Here is a 19,303-nt window from a genome sequence, read left to right as displayed (position 1 = left end):
AATTTGAACGCTCCAGCTGCTCAGTGCTGCTACTGTTCTCTGGCATCACAAGCACGATTGTTCCGATTCCTCGACAATTGCGCGCGATGTTTGCCGTTCGACACGGCAATCCCGTTGCAGTAGCGGCGTTGTGCGCGCCAATGCGGGCGACAACGGCGCAAATCGAGTCCTGCTTGTCTAGCAGTGGCGCACTAACAACCTCACAACGACACTCTCGCGAGTTCCACGCGACGACGCACCAGGCGGTAGCGGCCAGCTGGATGGGCCGAGGAAACGCAAAAAATCGAGATTCCGGATCGCCACAGCAACAATCGAATATTACTTCTCGAGACTGGGACCAAAACCCGCGCCGTTCTGCTCCAAACAGCGGAGACAGCAAGCCATCTTGGCAGGAGAAGCTGGAGCGGAAGAAAATATCGCGGCAAGAGCGGCTACGAGACCAAATGAATAGCCCGTGGAAGGAGCGTGTTTACCGGACGGGAACTGAACAGTTGAGAACTTCGTCGATATCTGGCAACGACCAGCGTCCGAGAAATGGCTCGAGGCAATCTGCACCTGGATCTGCACAGAGAAGCGGTCCACGAAGGTACGACCGCACAGATGATGCAAGAGGTCGATCCGACTACGGTGACAGGAAGTCAGCGCCGAATTTTGTGCGCGCCGACAGATTTAACAAGCACGATAGCGCCGACAAGTACATGCCGCAGAACTACCGGACTTTTACAGGCACAGGAGGACCAGACTTAGAGGATCATTCCAGCAATGCAACACCCGAATATACTCGACCACCCAGCCAGCACTGGACGACGCCATACGAAGTTCCTGAGCTGCTGAAGCTCTCCGGGATGTGGCCTACGGAGGAGAACGTTAACACGAAGAAGGAACCGTTCAATTTTCAATCTTTCCAATACAAGAAATACAAGGAACGGAAGCTGCGTGAGCAACAACGGCTGGAGCGGAAGTTGATTAACGAAGAGCTACAATCGCCGAAGAGAATGAACGTCGCTGATGTGGTTACGACGCCTGAGGGCCAGTCGTTTTCCGTTAACTCGAGCCAATTTCATCAAGAATTGGCACGGAAGAAAGGTCGCAAGCTGTTTGGAAAAAATGCACACGTTCGCCGAGATATGGAGAAACTTAACCGGGTACTACCTAATGGACAGCTGTCATTTGAGGTGTTCTTGGTTGAGCACACGACGCGCATTTTGCGATCAAAGGTCCGACCATTTCCGTACTTTTCAAACATTCCTACAAATCCGGAGAAGCAGCCACTGGCTTACATTACTAAAGTGCTTGGATGGCCGGTACATATTCAACACGAGTGGATCACGAAGCAACAAGTTCCTTTCCAGTTCGAAACGCGTATGACGCCACTTTTTTTATCAGAATGGGGATTTCCGGCAGAGAATTTTGACAAGATAGTTGGTCACGGACATAACACAAAGACCGCAGATACAACAGCAGCCCTAAGGGTACTGTCGAGGATCTACAAAGAGGTCGTGATTGTTCGAGCAGAGTCGATCGAGGAAATGCTACCCGGTGGCAAGTACGGAATGCCAGTCACAGACACGGACCCAATTGAGCTCAAAAACTGTAACTTAGAAGGATCTACACCAGCATATTTATTTCGCATGGCGCCAGAAGACGTGCTTCTCAAGTTTTATTTCGCGATTGAAAATGAAATGATGAGACTATCAGAGATGGGAGATATGGAAAAAGTCGCGCTTTGGGGTGATTATCGGGTGAAGTACATGCCCAATGTTAAGAATATCCTCCAAATTCGACGCCGAGATTTTCCGGAGCAGTTTCCCGACGAGTTGGTGTTACTTGACCATGTGGAATATTTGAACAAGTGGCGAGAGGACAATGCAGATAAAATTGCAGAAGACAGGGAGAAAGCCAGGAGAGAAGCAAAGCAGTTAAAGTTGAAGCGAGAGAAGCTGGCAGCGGAGCAGGCGAGGAGAGAAGCCGATGAGTTAAAGGCGCGAGATGAGATTGTGTGGGAGATTATGGAGGGACTGGAGGACGAAGATGAGGAGGAAGTCAAGGGGATTATAGAAGACAATAGCTTCTGAGGTCCAGCACCAGTTCACTGTATATAACTCGATTATAATTGACAAAGCTCAATTGATTGACATCTCGAATGTTTTCGCTTTAGTTTCTGCGTATTGACACTGAAGTCAGTAATATATGCTCACTGAGTCACTCCCTAGATGCCCCACAGCGATAGCTAACTACCTGACCTGTCGCTTTGAATTTACTAAGTAGTAATCTGTCAACTGTGCAATTTAACTAATCGCGCTCTCACATTAATTAACTTTTATCACTAAAATTAGCTTATAAATTTAGTTATCTAGATTCCATTACATACTTTTTCGCTTTGCAGTATTGATTATTTAACTAACAAAATAGGCAGGACTCCGCTGCTTATGCTATTTACTGGTATAGTTACTGCGTACAGCCACTAATTGGTCTACGGCAAGTTGACTTACAAATTTGGCCATCAATTTTCATCGGTTCATAAACTTCTAACTGATTGTGTCATTACCTCCTCCCTTGACACGTGTCGGATTTAATTCGTTAATTTGGATTACCTACTGAATAACTGTTAGCTTTTCTCTCCCACTATAGTGCCGCTCTGTCGGTCTACTGCTACCGGTTCTGTTGACTGATCTGCCTTTCAGAAACCTTAGTCAACAAAACACGGCTATGTACGCCTACATTTGCAGGTTGAACGTCATAATTAGGGCCAACAGTCATTAAATTCATTCATTTAGGTAACTAATTCAACTACATATGTCTCGTCTCTGTATTTACTTATATCAGTCGCGAATTTGTTATATAATTTTAGTTAAGTAATTGTTATTACTTACTTTAACTTCACAATGTCAGCTACCAATTTTAGGTCACTAGGCAATGGACCAAGTCCACTCACCACCTACACAGCTTCTCTGGGCTGGTGTACGATCTCGGCTACTATTGAAACCTGAGTTTTTACAGTTCTTAAAGCTCTCGCAACATCTGTATGTTCATTCGATACCTGCATGAAACTATTAAAACTGAAATACACTGGATTCTGATGTACGTTAAACTACTCATACTTCGCCCAGCGCAAAAAAACGGCAGCGGCAATAACCGGCAACACGCTGGCAAGCTCGCCCAGCCCGGCGTATTCTGGGGGAATATGCACTTGCACGAGCGCTCCGGATGCAAACAGAATAGCAAACACGTTATACACTGCACTCCACGCGAAGTTGAATCTGATTCTACCCACGGCTTTGCGGCTGATCTCCATCATCGTGAGTACGCCGAAAAGCACGGGACGGATCAGAACCACATCGGCCGCAGCGTTGGCGACGTCATTGCCATTCTCGTTCAGATGTACGCCGATGTCGGACTGTGCAAGCGCGACAGCGTCGTTGGTGCCGTCGCCACAAAACAGAACTATGGCCCTGGTCTTCGCGGAAGTAGTCTGCAGTTTGCGAATGTAGTCGCGCTTGTCGGCAGGCGTGCACCGCGCACGCACATTGTCGGAATGAACGCCGAGGCTCGTGGCCACTGCATGCACAGCTGCATCATCGTCACCAGACAGAATATGCACAGAGATACGCCGCGCGCACAACTCTGAAACCGTTGCGATAGCGTCATCGCGAATGGTATCTCGTAATCCCATCACCGCCACAAGCGCATTGTTAATCGCAAAACAGACCACAGTACAGCCTTGGCCAAGCATCGGCTTCACGCTCGAATGCTCGCTGAAACCTAGCCACCGTGAATTACCAACCTGCAAAAACATAGAATTGTCAGCGCTTGTGCCCGATACACCTTTGCCGGTAACAACTGTCTGCCCAGACACAGCAGCCGACTGCACACCCATCGCCTTGAGATGTGCTACCACAGCCGCAGACACGGGGTGCTTGATGCCATTTACGAGTCCCAGAAGCAGCGGCAGAACGACGTCTCTACCGTTACCCAAGTAGTCCTCGGCCACCACCGTCAACTTTCCCTGCGTGAGTGTACCAGTCTTGTCAAAGATAACGCTGGAAACACGGTATGCCGACTCCACGCAATCACCGGACTTGAGGATGATTCCACGATCGGCAGCAACACCACTGGCAATGACAACAACCATAGGCACCGCGAGTCCGATGGCGCATGGGCACGACACAATGAGCACAGTGATGGCGTAGGTGATAGCCTGTACTGTCGCCTCACCGCCGGTCATGTGCGCAGAGCCAGCAATACCAACAGCAATCCATGCAGCAAAAGTGATAATGGCGAGCAGAATGATGGTCGGCACAAAAAAAGTCGTGAAGCGATCCGCGAGTAGTTGCAATCGCGGCTTGGAGAGCTTGGCCTCGTCGACCATACGCGCAATAGTGCTGATCGTGTTGTCGTTCGGCAGCCGCGTTGCGCGCACGACAAGCGAGCCACTACCGTTGGTGGAGCCTGCAACGACAGACGACCCAGGAGCCTTCGCCACAGGCCGCGACTCGCCGGTGATCATGGACTCGTCGAGCTCAGAACGGCCGCTGAGGACAGTGCCGTCGGTCGGCACGCGCGTGTCAGGCAGGACCTTGAATACGTCGCCGTGCTGAAGAAGGCGCGCGTCGATCTCGCGGTCGTCTACAGTATCGCTCACCAGCAGCGCAGTGCGCGCTTGGAGGGACCGCACGGAGACAGCAGCAACGGCCCGCTGGCGGGCGAGCGCGCCGATGTAGCGGCCAAGAACAATGAGTGTGACCAGCAAGGTACTCGTCTCGAAGAACTCGCCCGTCGCCAGCGGCGTACCCGCGACAAGCTGTGCATAGGACACGACCGAGAACACGTAAGCCATGCTTGTGCTCAAAACAATCAGCAGGTCCATCTCCAGCATCCGCGAAAATACGAGGCTCTTCAGCGCCTGCGGATAGAACGGACCCGCCACCACAACCTGCACTGCCGTTGCCAGCCCAAGGCTCACCGCACCATATGCAACTTCGTGAGAAGGCAGCGGCGCCCACGTTAACACCAGCACCGGAACTGTCAATGCGATCGACAGCAGCGTCGTATAGCCAACCTGACGGACGTGCTTGCGTCCGGCTTCGAGCGTTGGATCACCCCCTTCCGGAGCCAGGCACAACGGGACCTCCCAACCGTTCTTGAGCAGATCGCGCACACCGACGACGCTCGCATCATACGATATGCGAACCTTCCCTTTGGCGATTACTACTACTTCTCTCACTCCGTCCGGCCATGGGTAGTTCACAAATTCAATCGCACTTCTCGGCACCACGACCTCCACCGACGTGCCATTGTCTAGGATCCGCTCGCACTTGAAGTTCGTACTATGCTCCAGACGCTTGATGATGTCTGAAACAGATTCCGCTCCAGGGTCCACGTCAAATTCGGCGCGCGCGAGTATCAGACTTGTCTTCAAATTCTTGACTGAGTCCATGGTTTCCAATGTGCGCTTCAACTTCACCTCGCAGCCAGTGCACGTCATTCCGGTGATGCTCACAATCACATGCTCGCCGCCGCAGATACCCTTCTCTAGTTTGTTAGCGCGCAACTGAGTGTTACTCGCACGCGCGAAATGCTGAGTCGGCGTCGCAGGCTTCTCGCTCGCGCAGCAGTCATCGAGGTCGTCTGATTCAACAACGCAGCACGACCGAGCCTCATCACAGTCCTTGGACAAGGTGCAGGTACGACGCTGGAACGCTCTGGATCGGCGCCGAACACTCTTCGCAAGTGCAATTGTGTTAGAGCTGCCAGTTGCCGCACAGCACGAATTCATGCAAGGTTTAATAGCCGGCTTGAAGTGGCGTCTGCAATTGGCGTTTGGCGATCCACCTTCCTGGCGGTCGCAGCAGGATGGCATATCAAGAGCTAGCAAAATGCGACACAGGCAGCCAAACGCCTGCAGAGTTTTTGCGTACACATCGTGTACAGCGCGGACGTGCTGTGCGCATGGCACGCCGTTCTTCTGACCGCCGCAGGGTCCGCGCGTCGTCGACGACTCTAAAAGATCTGGACATTAGGACCCAGCCTTCGATAAAATTTGGCACATGCAGAAAAGAAAGCATACCCGTGTGTGTCGCCTCCGAGTGGGAAGCAGAAACCTCGCTCTCACACGACTGCAGCGCAAGTCGTTCGAGACAGGACTGGTCGCAACACGGAGACAGTTTGCCGTCGCAGCAATCGGGTGTAATCAAAGACTCGAAACCGCGAGGTTCTGCCGCAATACAACTGCTAATATTATAGCCGATATCGAGAGCCTTCATAGAAGTGCATATCTGAGTAGTCGCCTTGTCAGCAGGACGATCATCGTCCTCGCAGTCGCCACAGCAACTGCCTTCTTCATTGAACCGGGCAACAATTTCATCGCCACAGCCACTGGATTTGCCACAGCAGCTTTCATTTCTATCTTCGCAAACGTCGTCGCTGCAGTCGCCGCAGCCGTTTGGCACCTTCTTCGCGTCCTCGTTGGCACAGCTACCACGATCGCACATATCAACTTCCACCCTCGCAGCGTCGTTACCGCAGATTCCGCAGCAAGAATCCGGCATAGCTGACTTAGCATGCGATTGAACGATGGGATTAAATTTAGCAGCGTCTGCAGAGCAAGCAGGATTGCAGGTCGTCATACTCTGAGCGACCGAATTAAAGCAGCGTCTCGGGATCGGTCCGAGCTTCCGAGAGCAGCGCCTGAAACGAGAGATGAGAGTCTGGTTCTTAGTTAAGATGAATGCAAATGCACATAAGCGTACCGAAGTGCAGAAGAGAGCTGCAAGAAGTAAGTGGCGAACTTGCACGATGATAGCAAAGCAGATAAGTACGAGGCGCTTGTATGGGAGGGGAACGTTGTCGTTGGGAATCGCATGTGTATTGCACGCGCGCTTGTCTTCCACGAGACCCACTTAATGTCAGCAAGCAACCAGCTTTGGCTCTTGATTCGTGGTTTGCAAATGCAACGCGTCGCTCCTGCCAGTAATTTAATGTACCGCAAGTGTAAAAGCCAATTTATCGTGTCGATGATAAGTAAGCTGTGCCAGCTTTTAATTACTTAAAAAGGTAGAAGGGTGAACATCTGGGAGTTGAATAATGACCACTTCAACGTGCGTGCGCGATTACAGATGGCTGGCGGCTCAGTATTAGCAGCAGGAACTGTCTCTTTGGCACAAATGGCATACGATCATGAAAGTTTACCCCTGAAATATAACTTATAATAAGACATATAGCGAACCTTGAGCGCGTTGCTGCACCATAAGATACGCCAGTAACTGCGGGGACCAACCTAGTCAAGCTAGCTAGCAAAGGAGCAAATAATAGAGCGACAAACGAGGTAGCACGACAATGGCAATGCTCTGATTCTATAGCGTTAAGATCACAAGCAGCGACAAAAGATAGTGGACAACGGAACTCAAAGGAGATATGTCATACAGTCACGACTGACTAAATGTGGGTTGCACAAAGACACAATTGCTCTGCAGCAGCTTCGACTAGAACAGCGGAACCGTCAGATGGCGGCTGCAAAGGCGAGCAAAGAGACCACTGCAACGGATGAGTGTGGGTACCAGTAAGTAGAGTTAACTGCCCAAAACTTGTGAGCATGCCAGCGGCAGAGCTAGTAAACCTGGAAGGTAGAAAGGCAAAAGACTGCGAAACTGCTGTAGTTTGCAAGTCGAGCGCGCCGAGCGACTCTGTCGACTGAACGACTGAAACCTCTAACCTTTGACACGCGCCACATGCCTGTCGGCCGGGCAATTAACGAGCGCCGCATGATGCTAATGTCTATGCTAATACATATGAGAGGTAATGGTGTCCTAGCTTGCCCCTGACTCACCGACCATGGCACTCCCTTCATCTACGATGGTTGACGCGGTCACCGGCGTTGCAGAATCAATGCCTGGACGCGCACAATCGCAAGACAAGCCAGTTATTGCTATGAATGATTCAGGCTGCAAATTAGCTTAGATAGCTAACTGAATCGCTGAGCTCTCACTGGCTGCGTGCTGGACGCGGAGAACTGACCGTGATTCTGCACTCACTGGACTGGTTTCGAGCGAGCACAGTGTCATCTACGAACAGTCATGTCGGCTACAGTTCTCCTCCAAACCACTGGGCCAACGTCTTCATTTTGGTTCACGCTGCTAGTTAATAATACCGTCTGCATGGAACCGCCGAATTTGGTACACACCTCAGGTGCGCCGGCAATGAGGACGACGGACTTATCATGAGGCGCCGGCGGCACAGAGTACAATCTGGACTTGACCTGACGCCAGCGGGGAATTCTCCTGAACAAAAGTGACAGAACACGCAGTCACGGCGACAGTGTGCGGCATTTCAGTGTGTTTGTCCAGACTCTTAGGCGAGTGCACTTCTCCGACTGCCGTAGTATACGCCGTCCCGCGTACAGGGGGCGGCGCAGCGCGGTAGCCCTTGACCCGTGCGCATTGTCTGCGGCTGTAGGAGGCTCAGGTCAGGCCTCCCGCGCGCGACTCCAGCCAAACCAACCCCCTTAAGCAGAACCCGCCCAACTTGCGTACTCGTATAATTCCAGACCCAGACCGCGCGACGTGACGGTGATATGTCGTCGAATTCCCTCGGCCACGACTGCACTTTCTCGCGTAACGTACCCTTCCCATACCCGTCCTTGTTCATCCACTCGCACAGGTTTTTGTGTCTTTCTGCCGCTCCACAGTCGTCCCTCACTTTCCCATTTCTCTCTAGCTGCTGCGCGAATAAATATGTTGCTTTTCTGCCCTGCTCATCGTCCGCGTTAGGCCATCGGCCGGCGGCCATTCTGTATCGCAGCCACTTGTCGTCTTTACTCTGCTGCTGTCCGCGTGACTGTCCTCGTTTCACAATTTCAGGTTGCCGTCGCTTTCCTCTTGTTCTTTCAGCTTGCCGCGCGATTTTCTTCTATACCTTTACTGGCTGTTGCTGCCGCCGGGCTCCCGGATGGCGCGTCCTGTAGTGATTATGCTATGCTGTTCTACTTGCTTGGGCACCAGCGCGCCTGTCCGTCACTATCGAGTACAAATATATATTCCGTCCTTCCTACTAGTACCGTCGTGCATCAGTGCGTTATGCGCTCCGTATCCTCTCTTGCAAGACCTTCTGGCTCAATGTCTCCAGAACAGGACGACGGGTCTATCGCACCCGACTTGGATTTGTGTGAGAAGCAGCACGCCGAGCAGCGAGAGCTTGACTACGCAGATCGCCGTCAGATCCACTACGCCGACAACAGCCGTGAGCCCTGTGATACTTGCTATGGAATCTCTCGTGTCGACAAAATCCGTGGCTCCATGTCCTTTGATCCTGTTCAAAACGCCGTCGATCCCGCACTCGTCCTGCCCGTCGCGTACCGCACCATCAGCATCAACATCGGTGAGAAAGAGCATGCTAAGGTGGAGAAGGTCAAGGGCATCTCGAACGATAAGATCGTGAGCGACCTCGGCTCTGTCGATTATCATCTTGTCTCCATCGACGAACTATACAAGCGCTTCGCTGTCTCTCCAATTCATGGTCTCTCGTCTGATGCAGTCAGCGCCAAGATCACACAGTTTGGCCGCAATATTCCGTCACCGCCAAAGAGCAACATTCTCCACAAGATCCTGGTTGAGTATATGTTTGGTGGCTTTGGTACAATCCTTTTCGTAGGCGCTATTCTCGTTCTTATCTCCTGGAAGCCTCTTGGCGAACCGAATCCAGCCGCCGCCAATCTTGGTCTCGCTATCGTTTTGATCCTTGTATGGGTTATCCAAGCCACGTTTAACGCTTGGCAGGACTTCTCCTCTTCACGCGTCATGAAGAGCATTACCGGAATGCTTCCTGAGGACTGCTATCTACTGCGCGATGGTTCGAAGACCAAAATCGCGACTGCCAATGTGGTCCCAGGCGATATTCTCTACTTCAGGGCCGGCAACAAGCTCCCGGCAGACATCCGTTTTCTCGAAGTTTCTGCTGACGCCAAATTCGATCGTAGTATTCTCACTGGTGAATCTCTTCCTGTCAGCGCATCTCTCGAATGCAGCGAAGCAAACTATCTGGAGACTCGATGTATCGGTATGCAAGGTACATATTGCACGTCTGGAAGCGGCACTGGCATCGTCGTCTCCACGGGTGACAACACAATTTTCGGTCACATTGCCACGGTGTCTACAGCTCCCAGCACGGAGATGACGCCGCTGCAAAAGGAGGTCAATCGCTTCGTTGTCATCATCGCAAGCATTATGCTCTTTTTTGATCTCATTTTCATCGGAGTTTATCTCGGCTACACTCGCAAGAAACATCCTGACTTCTTGACTACTGAAGGATTTATTGTATCTCTTGTCTCGGTTGCTATCGCATTCATCCCCGAAGGGTTACCAATCTCCGTCACTGCGTCATTGACCATTACCGCGAACATTATGAAACGCAATAACATCCTGTGCAAATCTCTCCGGACTGTGGAGACACTTGGTGCTGTTTCTGTCCTTCTTTCCGACAAGACAGGCACGCTCACTAAGAACGAGATGGTCGTGACTGATGTCGTTGTTGGAGTTCTACCTCTGTCTGCAGATGACGCTGTCAAAGAAGTCGCTGGTGAGTTGAATCGACGACGCGCGCTCGAACAAGTGCAGATCATTGCATCCGTTTGCAACGTTTCTGAATTCGATCCGAGTACCATTTGCCTACCGTTGGCACAGCGCAAGATCATCGCAGACGCAACTGACTGTGCAGTGTTTCGTTTTGCTGCCAGTTTGTCACCTCCAGAAGTCAGTCGCGAGATGTGGAGCAAGGTATCGGACGTGGCCTTCAATTCAAGGAACAAGTTTGCAATTCGTGTATCCAAACCTGTCAGCCAGGACAGCATCAACGCGACATTTTCTTCAACCGAGGCGTCTAGCTTCAGTCTTACTAACGATTTATTTCTTGCTATCAAAGGGGCTCCGGACGTGCTGATGCCTCGATGTAATGTATACGTTTGCGAGAACGGCGCACTAAGCGAACTCGACCGCAAGACACGGACGGCAATTGAGCACATCAAGGACACATGGTCTGCGCAAGGCAAGCGCGTTATTCTCCTCGCGCGCAAGATCATTCGGCAACAAGATATTCATGCGCGTTCCATTGAGAGCAAGTACGAAGACGAGCTCATGCGATTAGCAACTTCTGGTCTTGTTTTGTGTGGTCTTGTTGGCATTGTTGATCCGTGCCGCCCCGAAGTTCCTAGCGTCGTACACAAGCTTCGTGGCGCTGGTGTGCGTGTTATGATGGTCACCGGCGATTTTAAGCTTACTGCACAATGTATTGCCGTGGATTGCGGAATAATATCCTGTCATCTTGGATTAGTCGACAATGTGGATGCTCTTCTACGCGATGGGAAGAGGACAAACGGTGGACAGGCACTTGTGATCAGTGGACCAGATATTATTACGCTTAGCGATGGCCAGTGGGATTCACTTTGCGACTACCAGGAAGTCGTGTTTGCCCGGACGTCCCCAAGCCAGAAGCTACGTATCGTTAAGGAGTTCAAGAAGCGCGGTAACATCGTGGCAATGACGGGAGATGGCGTCAATGATGCGCCGTCATTGAAAGAAGCCGATATTGGTATAGCTCTTGCTACCGGCTCCGATATCGCTATTGAAGCCGCAGATATGGTACTCTTAGATTCATTTTCTGCCATTGTCGAAGCACTCAAGTATGGTCGCGTTGTGTTTGACAATCTGAAGAAAGTCTGCTGCTATCTCTTACCTGCAGGCACGTTTTCCGAATTCTGGCCGGTGTGGACAAACGTCGTCTTCGGAATGCCTCAGATCTTGTCAAGCTTTCTCATGATTGTGATCTGTTGCTTGACCGACTGTGGCACAGCCATCGCTATGGCTTACGAACAGCCTGAGTCCAACGTGTTACTTCGTCCGCCACGCAATGTCAAGACGGACAAGCTTGTCAATCTACCGCTCATGCTACACGCTTATGGCCTTCTTGGTGTTATTGAGACCATTTGCAGTTTTTCCATGGCGTACTGGTATCTCAAATCTAGAGGATTCGGCTTCAGCTATCTATGGTGGACATTTGGCGACTACAGCGCCGCTCCTCAGGAGATCCAGAACGAAGCTTCTCTTTTGTTGAACAAGGCATCGGCTATCTACTTTGTTACTCTCGTTGTCATGCAGTGGTTCAACGCCATGGCTACTCGCACGCGTTATCTCTCGATTTTCCAGCACCCGCCATTGTTCAACTCATTTTCTCAAAACTGGCGTATATTTACTGCTATCGTCTTTTCTATCGCCATGATCTTTATATTTTGCTATATTCCTGGCATTCGGTCGGTCGCGGGCTCGGGAAGCATTCCCACTGCACACTGGTTCATCCCAGCGGTGTTTGGCGTGACAATTCTCTGCCTTGATGAGTTACGCAAGGCTGGAGTACGTCGTTGGCCGCGGAGTCTTCTTGCGAAGGTCGCCTGGTAGATCATTATAACGCGACGACTTGTAGTTATGTTGATTGTAAAATACAGTGAGAGACCTGTATACGACAACTTAATTGAGATATTGGTATTGTGCTATACTTCACCTGTGAACCAGTTTCTCATAAATTATAGAGTTTCTGTCAAACTTTTGGCTCTTCACATCTAAGGGAAACCCGTGATGCTAGAACACGACAGAATGGGGTACGTAATAACTATAATGTACAAGGTCTTGACTATGGTACCTAAATTTCAGTGGTTCCGACTCTGTTAGTCACAGCCACCAACTGCCCTCATCTCCTACTTTGGAAAACAGACTCTGAGATATGATTCTTGCATGAGCTCTACAGGCCTGCATGTTGCCATCACGTCTTTGGCACATTTTTCAGAGGGTACATATACGATTTTTAATAATTGTATTCGGGGGCAGTCATCTCAGCACACCCATCACACTATAAGCCAGTGCTGTTTCTTTAAGAAATCCAGTTCCGAGATTATCATCGCATTTACGCTGTCAGCTCTGCCCATGTAACAGCACTTGTTTACCACTTTTTGCTAATAATCTCCTCATGGTATTGGCATAATCTCCAAACTGGAGGTTGCCATCTAGGGACTTGAATATGCTTTGGTTGGCAGAGCCAGGCGCGATACGGCCAAATTGCGATTCCAAGATGGTAGCGATGAGCTGCTCCTGCGATCCAGCTTTTTCGGGATCCAATTTTTAACGGAGAGGTGAAATCATGTACATGCTTACATGCATCAGTTGTAAGAACTATAGTCGGAAAACCAGTCATCTCGGAACAGGGATGAAGAAGGTCGATCTTGCCGGCTGAAACTCAGTGTGGTACCAACTTCCAACTTCTCTCAACCACACATTCTTTACTGATGCCTGTCTTAGTAAATCACTAGTGATTCCGAGGTGGTAGACTCGTGTTGTTTCTACAGTCCTATACCTTTGGCAGAGCGTGCATACAAACATTTCTAGCAATGATGTTTATGTAGTATTTCGGAACCGCAGTCCCGGGCCATCTTCTTGGAACTCAGATGATTCGGTTAGTTTTGCCAGCTTGAACCATGCCATTCCGAAGTCGCAGCCACAAGTTGCTCTCATATTTCTGAATTGTTTGACAGGTATCACTATGCCATGCAGACAGAAAATTAACTGCCCGGTACTACAGACAACCCCTATTTGGTCTAGCCCTAAACGTTATTGGTAAGGTTTGAAAATTTCCGCCACATAGGAGCAAACTCATCGATATGTTCCAGTATACTGACGGCTTCCGGGTTTCAGGTACGGGCTACAGATGGCTAGGATCAATTGATCATCCGTTGTCGTCGGATAAGGTTTGGATGGCAGACCGCGGATCTAGAATGACTCGCACGCGCTATCAAGTCCACTCATCCAAGTCGCCGTCTTCCACTTGTCAGATCCTTTCGAGCTTCTGGGTATGACTGTAGACAGCTATACTATTTGGATTTGATGCATCAGTTTACCAAATAACAGTGGTAAGGTCTTCATTCCCATAGGATATTATGCGACTTTCTTCAAATACTAACAGATCGCGTGATCAACGCCGCTGACTTTGCGACTTGGCGATGACATTTGCGACTTTCCAGTTTCCCTCAGCTTGTCAGGCTGTTTAAAGCGTCTGCGAATAGGCTGTCTATGGTTAGTGTTTATGTTTCTCGGATTCAGAAAACGAGACTGGAACGGTCATGAGATCGTCGCCCCAACTTCAGCGATGATTTTGTCAGCACCAACTGGTATTATGCTTCCCGTTTTCGAAAATCATTATACAGGCCTCTGATCATTGCGGAGCCAAATGCTTTGTCAAAATACTGATGAAAATGCCCTTAGATGGCTGGGTAACGCGATTAGAGTTGTGAATTAATGAGATCATCAGCTGACTTAACTCCGAAGAGTATACATCCGGGAATCAACACCGCTGCGCTTTAGTCTCCTTTAACCCCACTTCTATCTTACTTTCTTGATGTGTTTCTACCAGGAGTTTTAAGGTCAGGGGCAAAGAGATTTTGGGGATTTATGCTATATCCTTATCTTGCAGTCTTTCAAACAATTGCTACGCTAGAGCGTTGATTTCTTCCTGTATGAATTCAAATTATAACAAATTGCTACAATATGAAAATATATGTATATATGTAGTATATATACAATATAGGTTATAGGTACGGCCACCATCTTTATAAGAGGCTTCAGGTTCGTCAGGATTGACCAAATTCAAAACTCGAGTCCACCATCAATCCTACCATTAGCTCTTCAAAACGACCAAATTCTAAGCTGAGGAAGTTTCGGCGGAGATAAGGAGCTATCTACTGCTTAGTTCCCATCCCCGTTGAAGATGAAATAAAATATAAACAAGCGTGACTCCCACAAGAGTTCAGAATTGTACAGCTACTACTACACTACAAAAACTACTACTCCTACTCTGCTGCTGCTTCGTCAACATGCTAAAGTCCCTCATCCACTTGCAAAGTCATATCTTGATCGTCACTGCCAATTGATGCCATCTGCCACTGTCAAGGTGTCTTCCCTCTGCATAGCTGCCGTGAGCTCTGGTGACGCTTGGAAGGATCGATTGGGCGAGTGTAACAAGGTGACAGTCTTTGAGATTCTAGACTAATTTTGTTAGCCAAGATGGCAATTTCATCGACACTGCCAATTCGTACCAGGACGAGGAATCTGAGATCTGGCTCGGTGAATAGATGGGTGCACGCGGCAATCGCGATCAGATTAATTTGGCTACAAAGTATTCAACAGGTTATAAACTTTCTCGCTCAGACGTGATTAAGTCTAACTATGGAGGTACCAATGTAAAGTCTATGCATGTGTGCGTCAAGGCTTCATTGAAGAAGCTTCAGACCGACTACATCGATCTCCTTTCCGTGCACTAATGGGAGTACACTACGTCAATCTCTGAGCTCATGCATGCTATCAACGACTTGGCCATCTAGCAAAGTTTGATACCTTGGAATCTCCGACTCGCCTGCTTGGGCAGTATCGAAGGCGAATCAATATCCACGGGACCATAGTTTGCATTAATTTTCCTTTGATCAGGGTCCATGGAACGCGGCGATAAGGAATTTTGAGCCCCACATCATCCCAATGACAAGGGACGAAGGCATGGGCTGGACTCCATGGTGTGTGAGGCCAAGGTCAATTCTAGATGGAAGCCGAGCTCGCAACACGCGAGAAGCATAACCCTGCTCGCAAGGAAAGGTCGGCGATGGTAGTAGAGAAGTGTGTGTCCAAGGCAATCGAGTTCGTCGCGAAGGCGAAGGGCACTTCAATTACGAGTGTAGCTCTCGCGTACACGATGTAGAACACACCTTATGTCGTGCCATTGGTCAGTTGTAGAACATTAGAACATCTGTGGGCCAATATCCAAGCACTTAGTTTTGCACTACGAGATGCAGATACTACTATTGCGGCAGGTTACTACTTTGATCCTGGTTTTCCGCGCACTTTTCTCAGTTGCTCCCGCTACAACGAGGCAGCGACTCCAGTGGCTGCCCAGTTGCCGGGTGGTCTCTGGTTGGTCAAATAGTTTGGTGACTTTGACTGGGTTGAATTCCCAAATCTAATCAAGCCGAATCGAGAAGTCTAGCTCTCATATTTGCAGTGTTTTGTCACTGTATTATTTCTAATAGTTTTTGTGTAATCACAGCATGCTGCAGGGACTATAACAGCGATGATGGGGACGCAGATGAGATATCTCTGTGCTCCCTCCACCGACTCAGATCTGGCCATGGGCGGCCGAAGCAACCACACTACAGGCACAGCAGCATCAATGTCGCTTCAGCACCAACCTAACTGACATGAGGGCATCAACTCAGGGATGATCGCTTTGGCCAAGACCTGAGATGATTCTGTTGGAGGTTCAATAGCGACAGCATGATCAGACAGAGTTACTAGCTGAGGAAGGGAAAATAGCGGTCCAAAACATTGGGAGAGTTGAGGGACATCTGGTGAGAACAGCTGCTGCCGGAGTTGACATACCTGATGTGAGAGATGAGGTATAGATTCAGAGGCAAGAAAAGTCGGAAGAGTTTTCATAGACCTCAAGTGAAAGATAAGACGATGGCGTAAGAGAAACACATGGATGTGGAACAAGTCTGGGGTAGCTTGATAAAGGCTATACTGGAAGTGCATGCCCTTAGTTCACTGTGGAAAAATTTAAATACCATCCAGAGAATGAATATTTGGTGATGGATAGCAGAGTATACATTTGTTCGCTCTAGAAGTAGTGAGAGTCTGGGGGCAGAGTGGTGAGATATTTAAATCAGTTAGTCAGCAAAGCAAATTGGAGGACAGATATGGAAGAAGAGGATACACAGCAGAGGACAAGTGCAAAAAACAAGGACCAGAGTTGATGTTGAGGACAAGTGTTAGAGATGAGTGGAAAGACAGAAGGCAGATAACAAGCAAGAGCGATGGGAACAAGGGTTAATAAGTAGGGCAAGTGATATAAATGAACACAAGGCACGAGAGGCAGAAAAGGTTTGGAGGTGCGAACAAGCACTGGAGTGAAGACAAGGGCAACAGAATAGTACATGTTTAGAGACACAGGGTAGGATAGGACAATAGTTAGCATGAACAGAAGAGTAAGAGATTAGTGAAGCAGTGAAAATAGTGAGAAAAGTAAAGGAAGAGCAGAAGAGAGAAAGATGAAGAGGGAAGGTTAGTGGAGGAGTGAATAAGAGATTAGTGAAGCAGTGAAAATAGTGAGAAAAGTAAAGGAAGAGCAGAAGAGAGAAAGATGAAGAGGGAAGGTTAGTGAAGGAGTGAACATAGGCACAAGAATAGCAGATGAGCCAAGCAGTAGGTAGGGACAAGTGAAAGAAGAAGAGTGAAGATCAGCAGAAGAGTGAAGAAGCAGAACAAGAGTGAAGATCAGCAGAGAAGATGAGTAGGGAGAAGAGGGACAACAAAACAGCAGAGTTGTCACACTAAGGAAGGTGTAAGAGCTGCACAAGAGTCGAAGGAGCAAGACCTGCAGGAGCAAGAAATGTTGAGAGTCAAAGAGTAGCAGAGCAGATGACAGAGGCAGAAGAACAAAAGATATGCAGAGTAATTTAAATAGTGAGAAAAGTGAAGTGAAAGAAGAGATGAGATTGAGATCAGCAGAAAAGTTGGAGAGGGACAAGAGCAGACAGACTAGAAAAGAGTCAGAAAGAAGCACAAAGAGAAAACAAGCACAACAGTGAAAGAGGAGGACAAGAGTAGAAGATGAATAGAAGCACAGCGCAGTAAGAGTGGCAAAACAGGGAGAGAAGTGTAAGACCAGCAGAGCAGAAACAGAGTAGCAAGAGAGGTACACAGGGAGAAGAGCAAAAGATTAGCAAAGAAGTTGAAATAGTGAGAAAAGTGAGAGGACAGTTCAGTGGTGAAAAGTAGTGAAACAGTGAAAAGCCAGTAGCAGAGCTCTGGCTGGGAGAAGAGTGAAAGCAGACTTAAGCCAAGACAAACCAAACAGTCAGCACAAGAGTAAGAGAGCAGCCAAGGAGGTCAAACAGGGACAAGAGCAAGTAAACAGCAGAAGTGGTAAGTAGTAGTAGAAGAGGGACAGACAAGTACAGCGAAAACCAGCAGAAGTGAAAGAGCAGAGACAGGTGTAAAACAGAGAGCAGTGAGAGAGGTGAAAAACAGACAGCAGTACAAGAGTAACAGAAAGGTAAAGGGACAAGTAAAAAGATGAGAAGGAGAGCAGAAGCAGCAGGTAGGGTGTAGAGATCAGCAGAACAGAGAAAGTAAGAAGGGAGAGGACCAGGACAACAGTTGAAGTAAGGACAAGAGCAAAAGATCAGCAGAGCAGTTAAAGTAGTCAGAGAGTGAAAGAGCAGTTGAGTGGCTAAAACAGGGTAAGGGGAGAAAAAGCAGTAGCAGAGTTGCAGTAGAGAGAAGAGTGAGAGCAGAGGACTTGAGGCAGAAAGTGAAGAAGAGTCAGTACAAGAGTCTGAAGAGGGGACAAGAGGAAGCAAGTGGTAGAAGCAGTCAGGAGCAGTAGAAGAGCAACAGACAAGGAGAACAGTAGAAGAGCAGCAGAAAAGCCAAAGAGAAAGGTGAGACAGCAACAAGAGCAGTGAAGTAGGGAGAGGAGGCAACAAGTAGTAGAAGTGGTAGAGAGCAGTAGAGGAGTTAAAGAGAAGAACAAGAGTAGGAGTCAGGAGAAGTGAAAGAGCAAGAGAGGTGAAGAAGGAGAGGAGTGAAGAGGGAGAGGGTGAGAAGGGAGAGGGTGAGAAGGGAGAGGGTGAGAAGGGAGAGGGTGAGAAAGGAGAGGAGTGAAGAGCAGCAAGGTGGTGGAAGAGTAGCAGGAAAGCTAGAACAGTGAAAAGAGCAAACAGGCAGTAGAAGAGGTAAAGAGCAGGAGAAGAGTGAAAGACAGGCACAAGAGCAGAAGAGCAGGAAAGGAGTCAAGAAGCAGAGGACAGCAAGAAAAGAAACAGAGGCAGAGAGGTAAAAGAGGCAGAGAAGGAAACAAGTGGTAGACCAGAAGAGTTAGAGACAAGGACAAGAGCAGAAGACTAGGAAAGAGGCAGAGAAAGAAACAAGTGGGAGGAGCAGGAAAGAGAGGAAGAGTTGGAGACAAGCACAAGAGGACAAGAGCAGGAAAAGAGAAACAGCAGGCAGCAAGAGAAGAGAAGTGAAAGAGGTAGAGAAGCAAAGAAGTGGGAGAAGTGGCAAAGACAGGAAGAGTTAGAACTGAGCACAAGAACAGAAGAGCAGGAAAAGAGTGAAGAAACAGAGGGCAGTAAGAGAAGTGAAAGAGGCAGAGAAGGAAACAGTTGGTAGAAGCAGCAAAGACAGGAAGAGTTGGAGACAAGTCCAAGAACAGAAGAGCAGGAAAA

The 19,303-nt window shown here is 49.0% G+C and overlaps 4 protein-coding genes across 4 annotated transcripts; 2 read left to right on the top strand and 2 right to left on the bottom strand.

Moving 5' to 3' along the window:
• Positions 1–18: 18 nt before the first annotated feature.
• On the top strand, positions 19–2,167 carry V1518DRAFT_422052 (uncharacterized protein). Its single transcript, XM_066905363.1, has one exon. It carries the CDS (start codon positions 87–89, stop codon positions 2,073–2,075), a length of 1,989 nt encoding a protein of 662 aa, XP_066757426.1. The 5' UTR covers positions 19–86; the 3' UTR covers positions 2,076–2,167.
• A 583-nt stretch (positions 2,168–2,750) lies between these two features.
• V1518DRAFT_422049 (copper-translocating P-type ATPase) lies at positions 2,751–6,819 on the bottom strand. Its single transcript, XM_066905362.1, has 2 exons — positions 6,068–6,819; positions 2,751–6,009 (listed from the first exon to the last, which is right to left on the bottom strand). The coding sequence occupies exons 1-2, from the start codon at positions 6,624–6,626 to the stop codon at positions 3,092–3,094; spliced, it is 3,477 nt and encodes a 1,158-aa protein (XP_066757425.1). The 5' UTR covers positions 6,627–6,819; the 3' UTR covers positions 2,751–3,091.
• A 1,660-nt stretch (positions 6,820–8,479) lies between these two features.
• Positions 8,480–12,677, top strand: V1518DRAFT_422042 (uncharacterized protein). The gene has a single exon (XM_066905361.1). The coding sequence runs from the start codon at positions 8,970–8,972 to the stop codon at positions 12,438–12,440; it is 3,471 nt and encodes a 1,156-aa protein (XP_066757424.1). The 5' UTR covers positions 8,480–8,969; the 3' UTR covers positions 12,441–12,677.
• Positions 12,678–16,643: 3,966 nt separating this feature from the next.
• On the bottom strand, positions 16,644–17,058 carry V1518DRAFT_422038 (uncharacterized protein; the record flags this gene model as incomplete). Its single annotated transcript, XM_066905360.1, has 1 exon — positions 16,644–17,058. A coding segment is annotated over exon 1 (308 nt), but the record flags the coding sequence as incomplete, so codon positions are not given.
• Positions 17,059–19,303: the final 2,245 nt, after the last annotated feature.

Source organism: Limtongia smithiae (assembly GCF_038497785.1).
Source record: "Limtongia smithiae strain NRRL Y-17922 unplaced genomic scaffold V1518scaffold_13, whole genome shotgun sequence".
In the NCBI taxonomy this organism is placed as follows: domain Eukaryota; kingdom Fungi; phylum Ascomycota; class Lipomycetes; order Lipomycetales; family Lipomycetaceae; genus Limtongia; species Limtongia smithiae.
The sequence above is the reverse complement of the archived record's forward strand: the minus strand, read 5'-3'. Positions and strand labels throughout refer to the sequence as shown.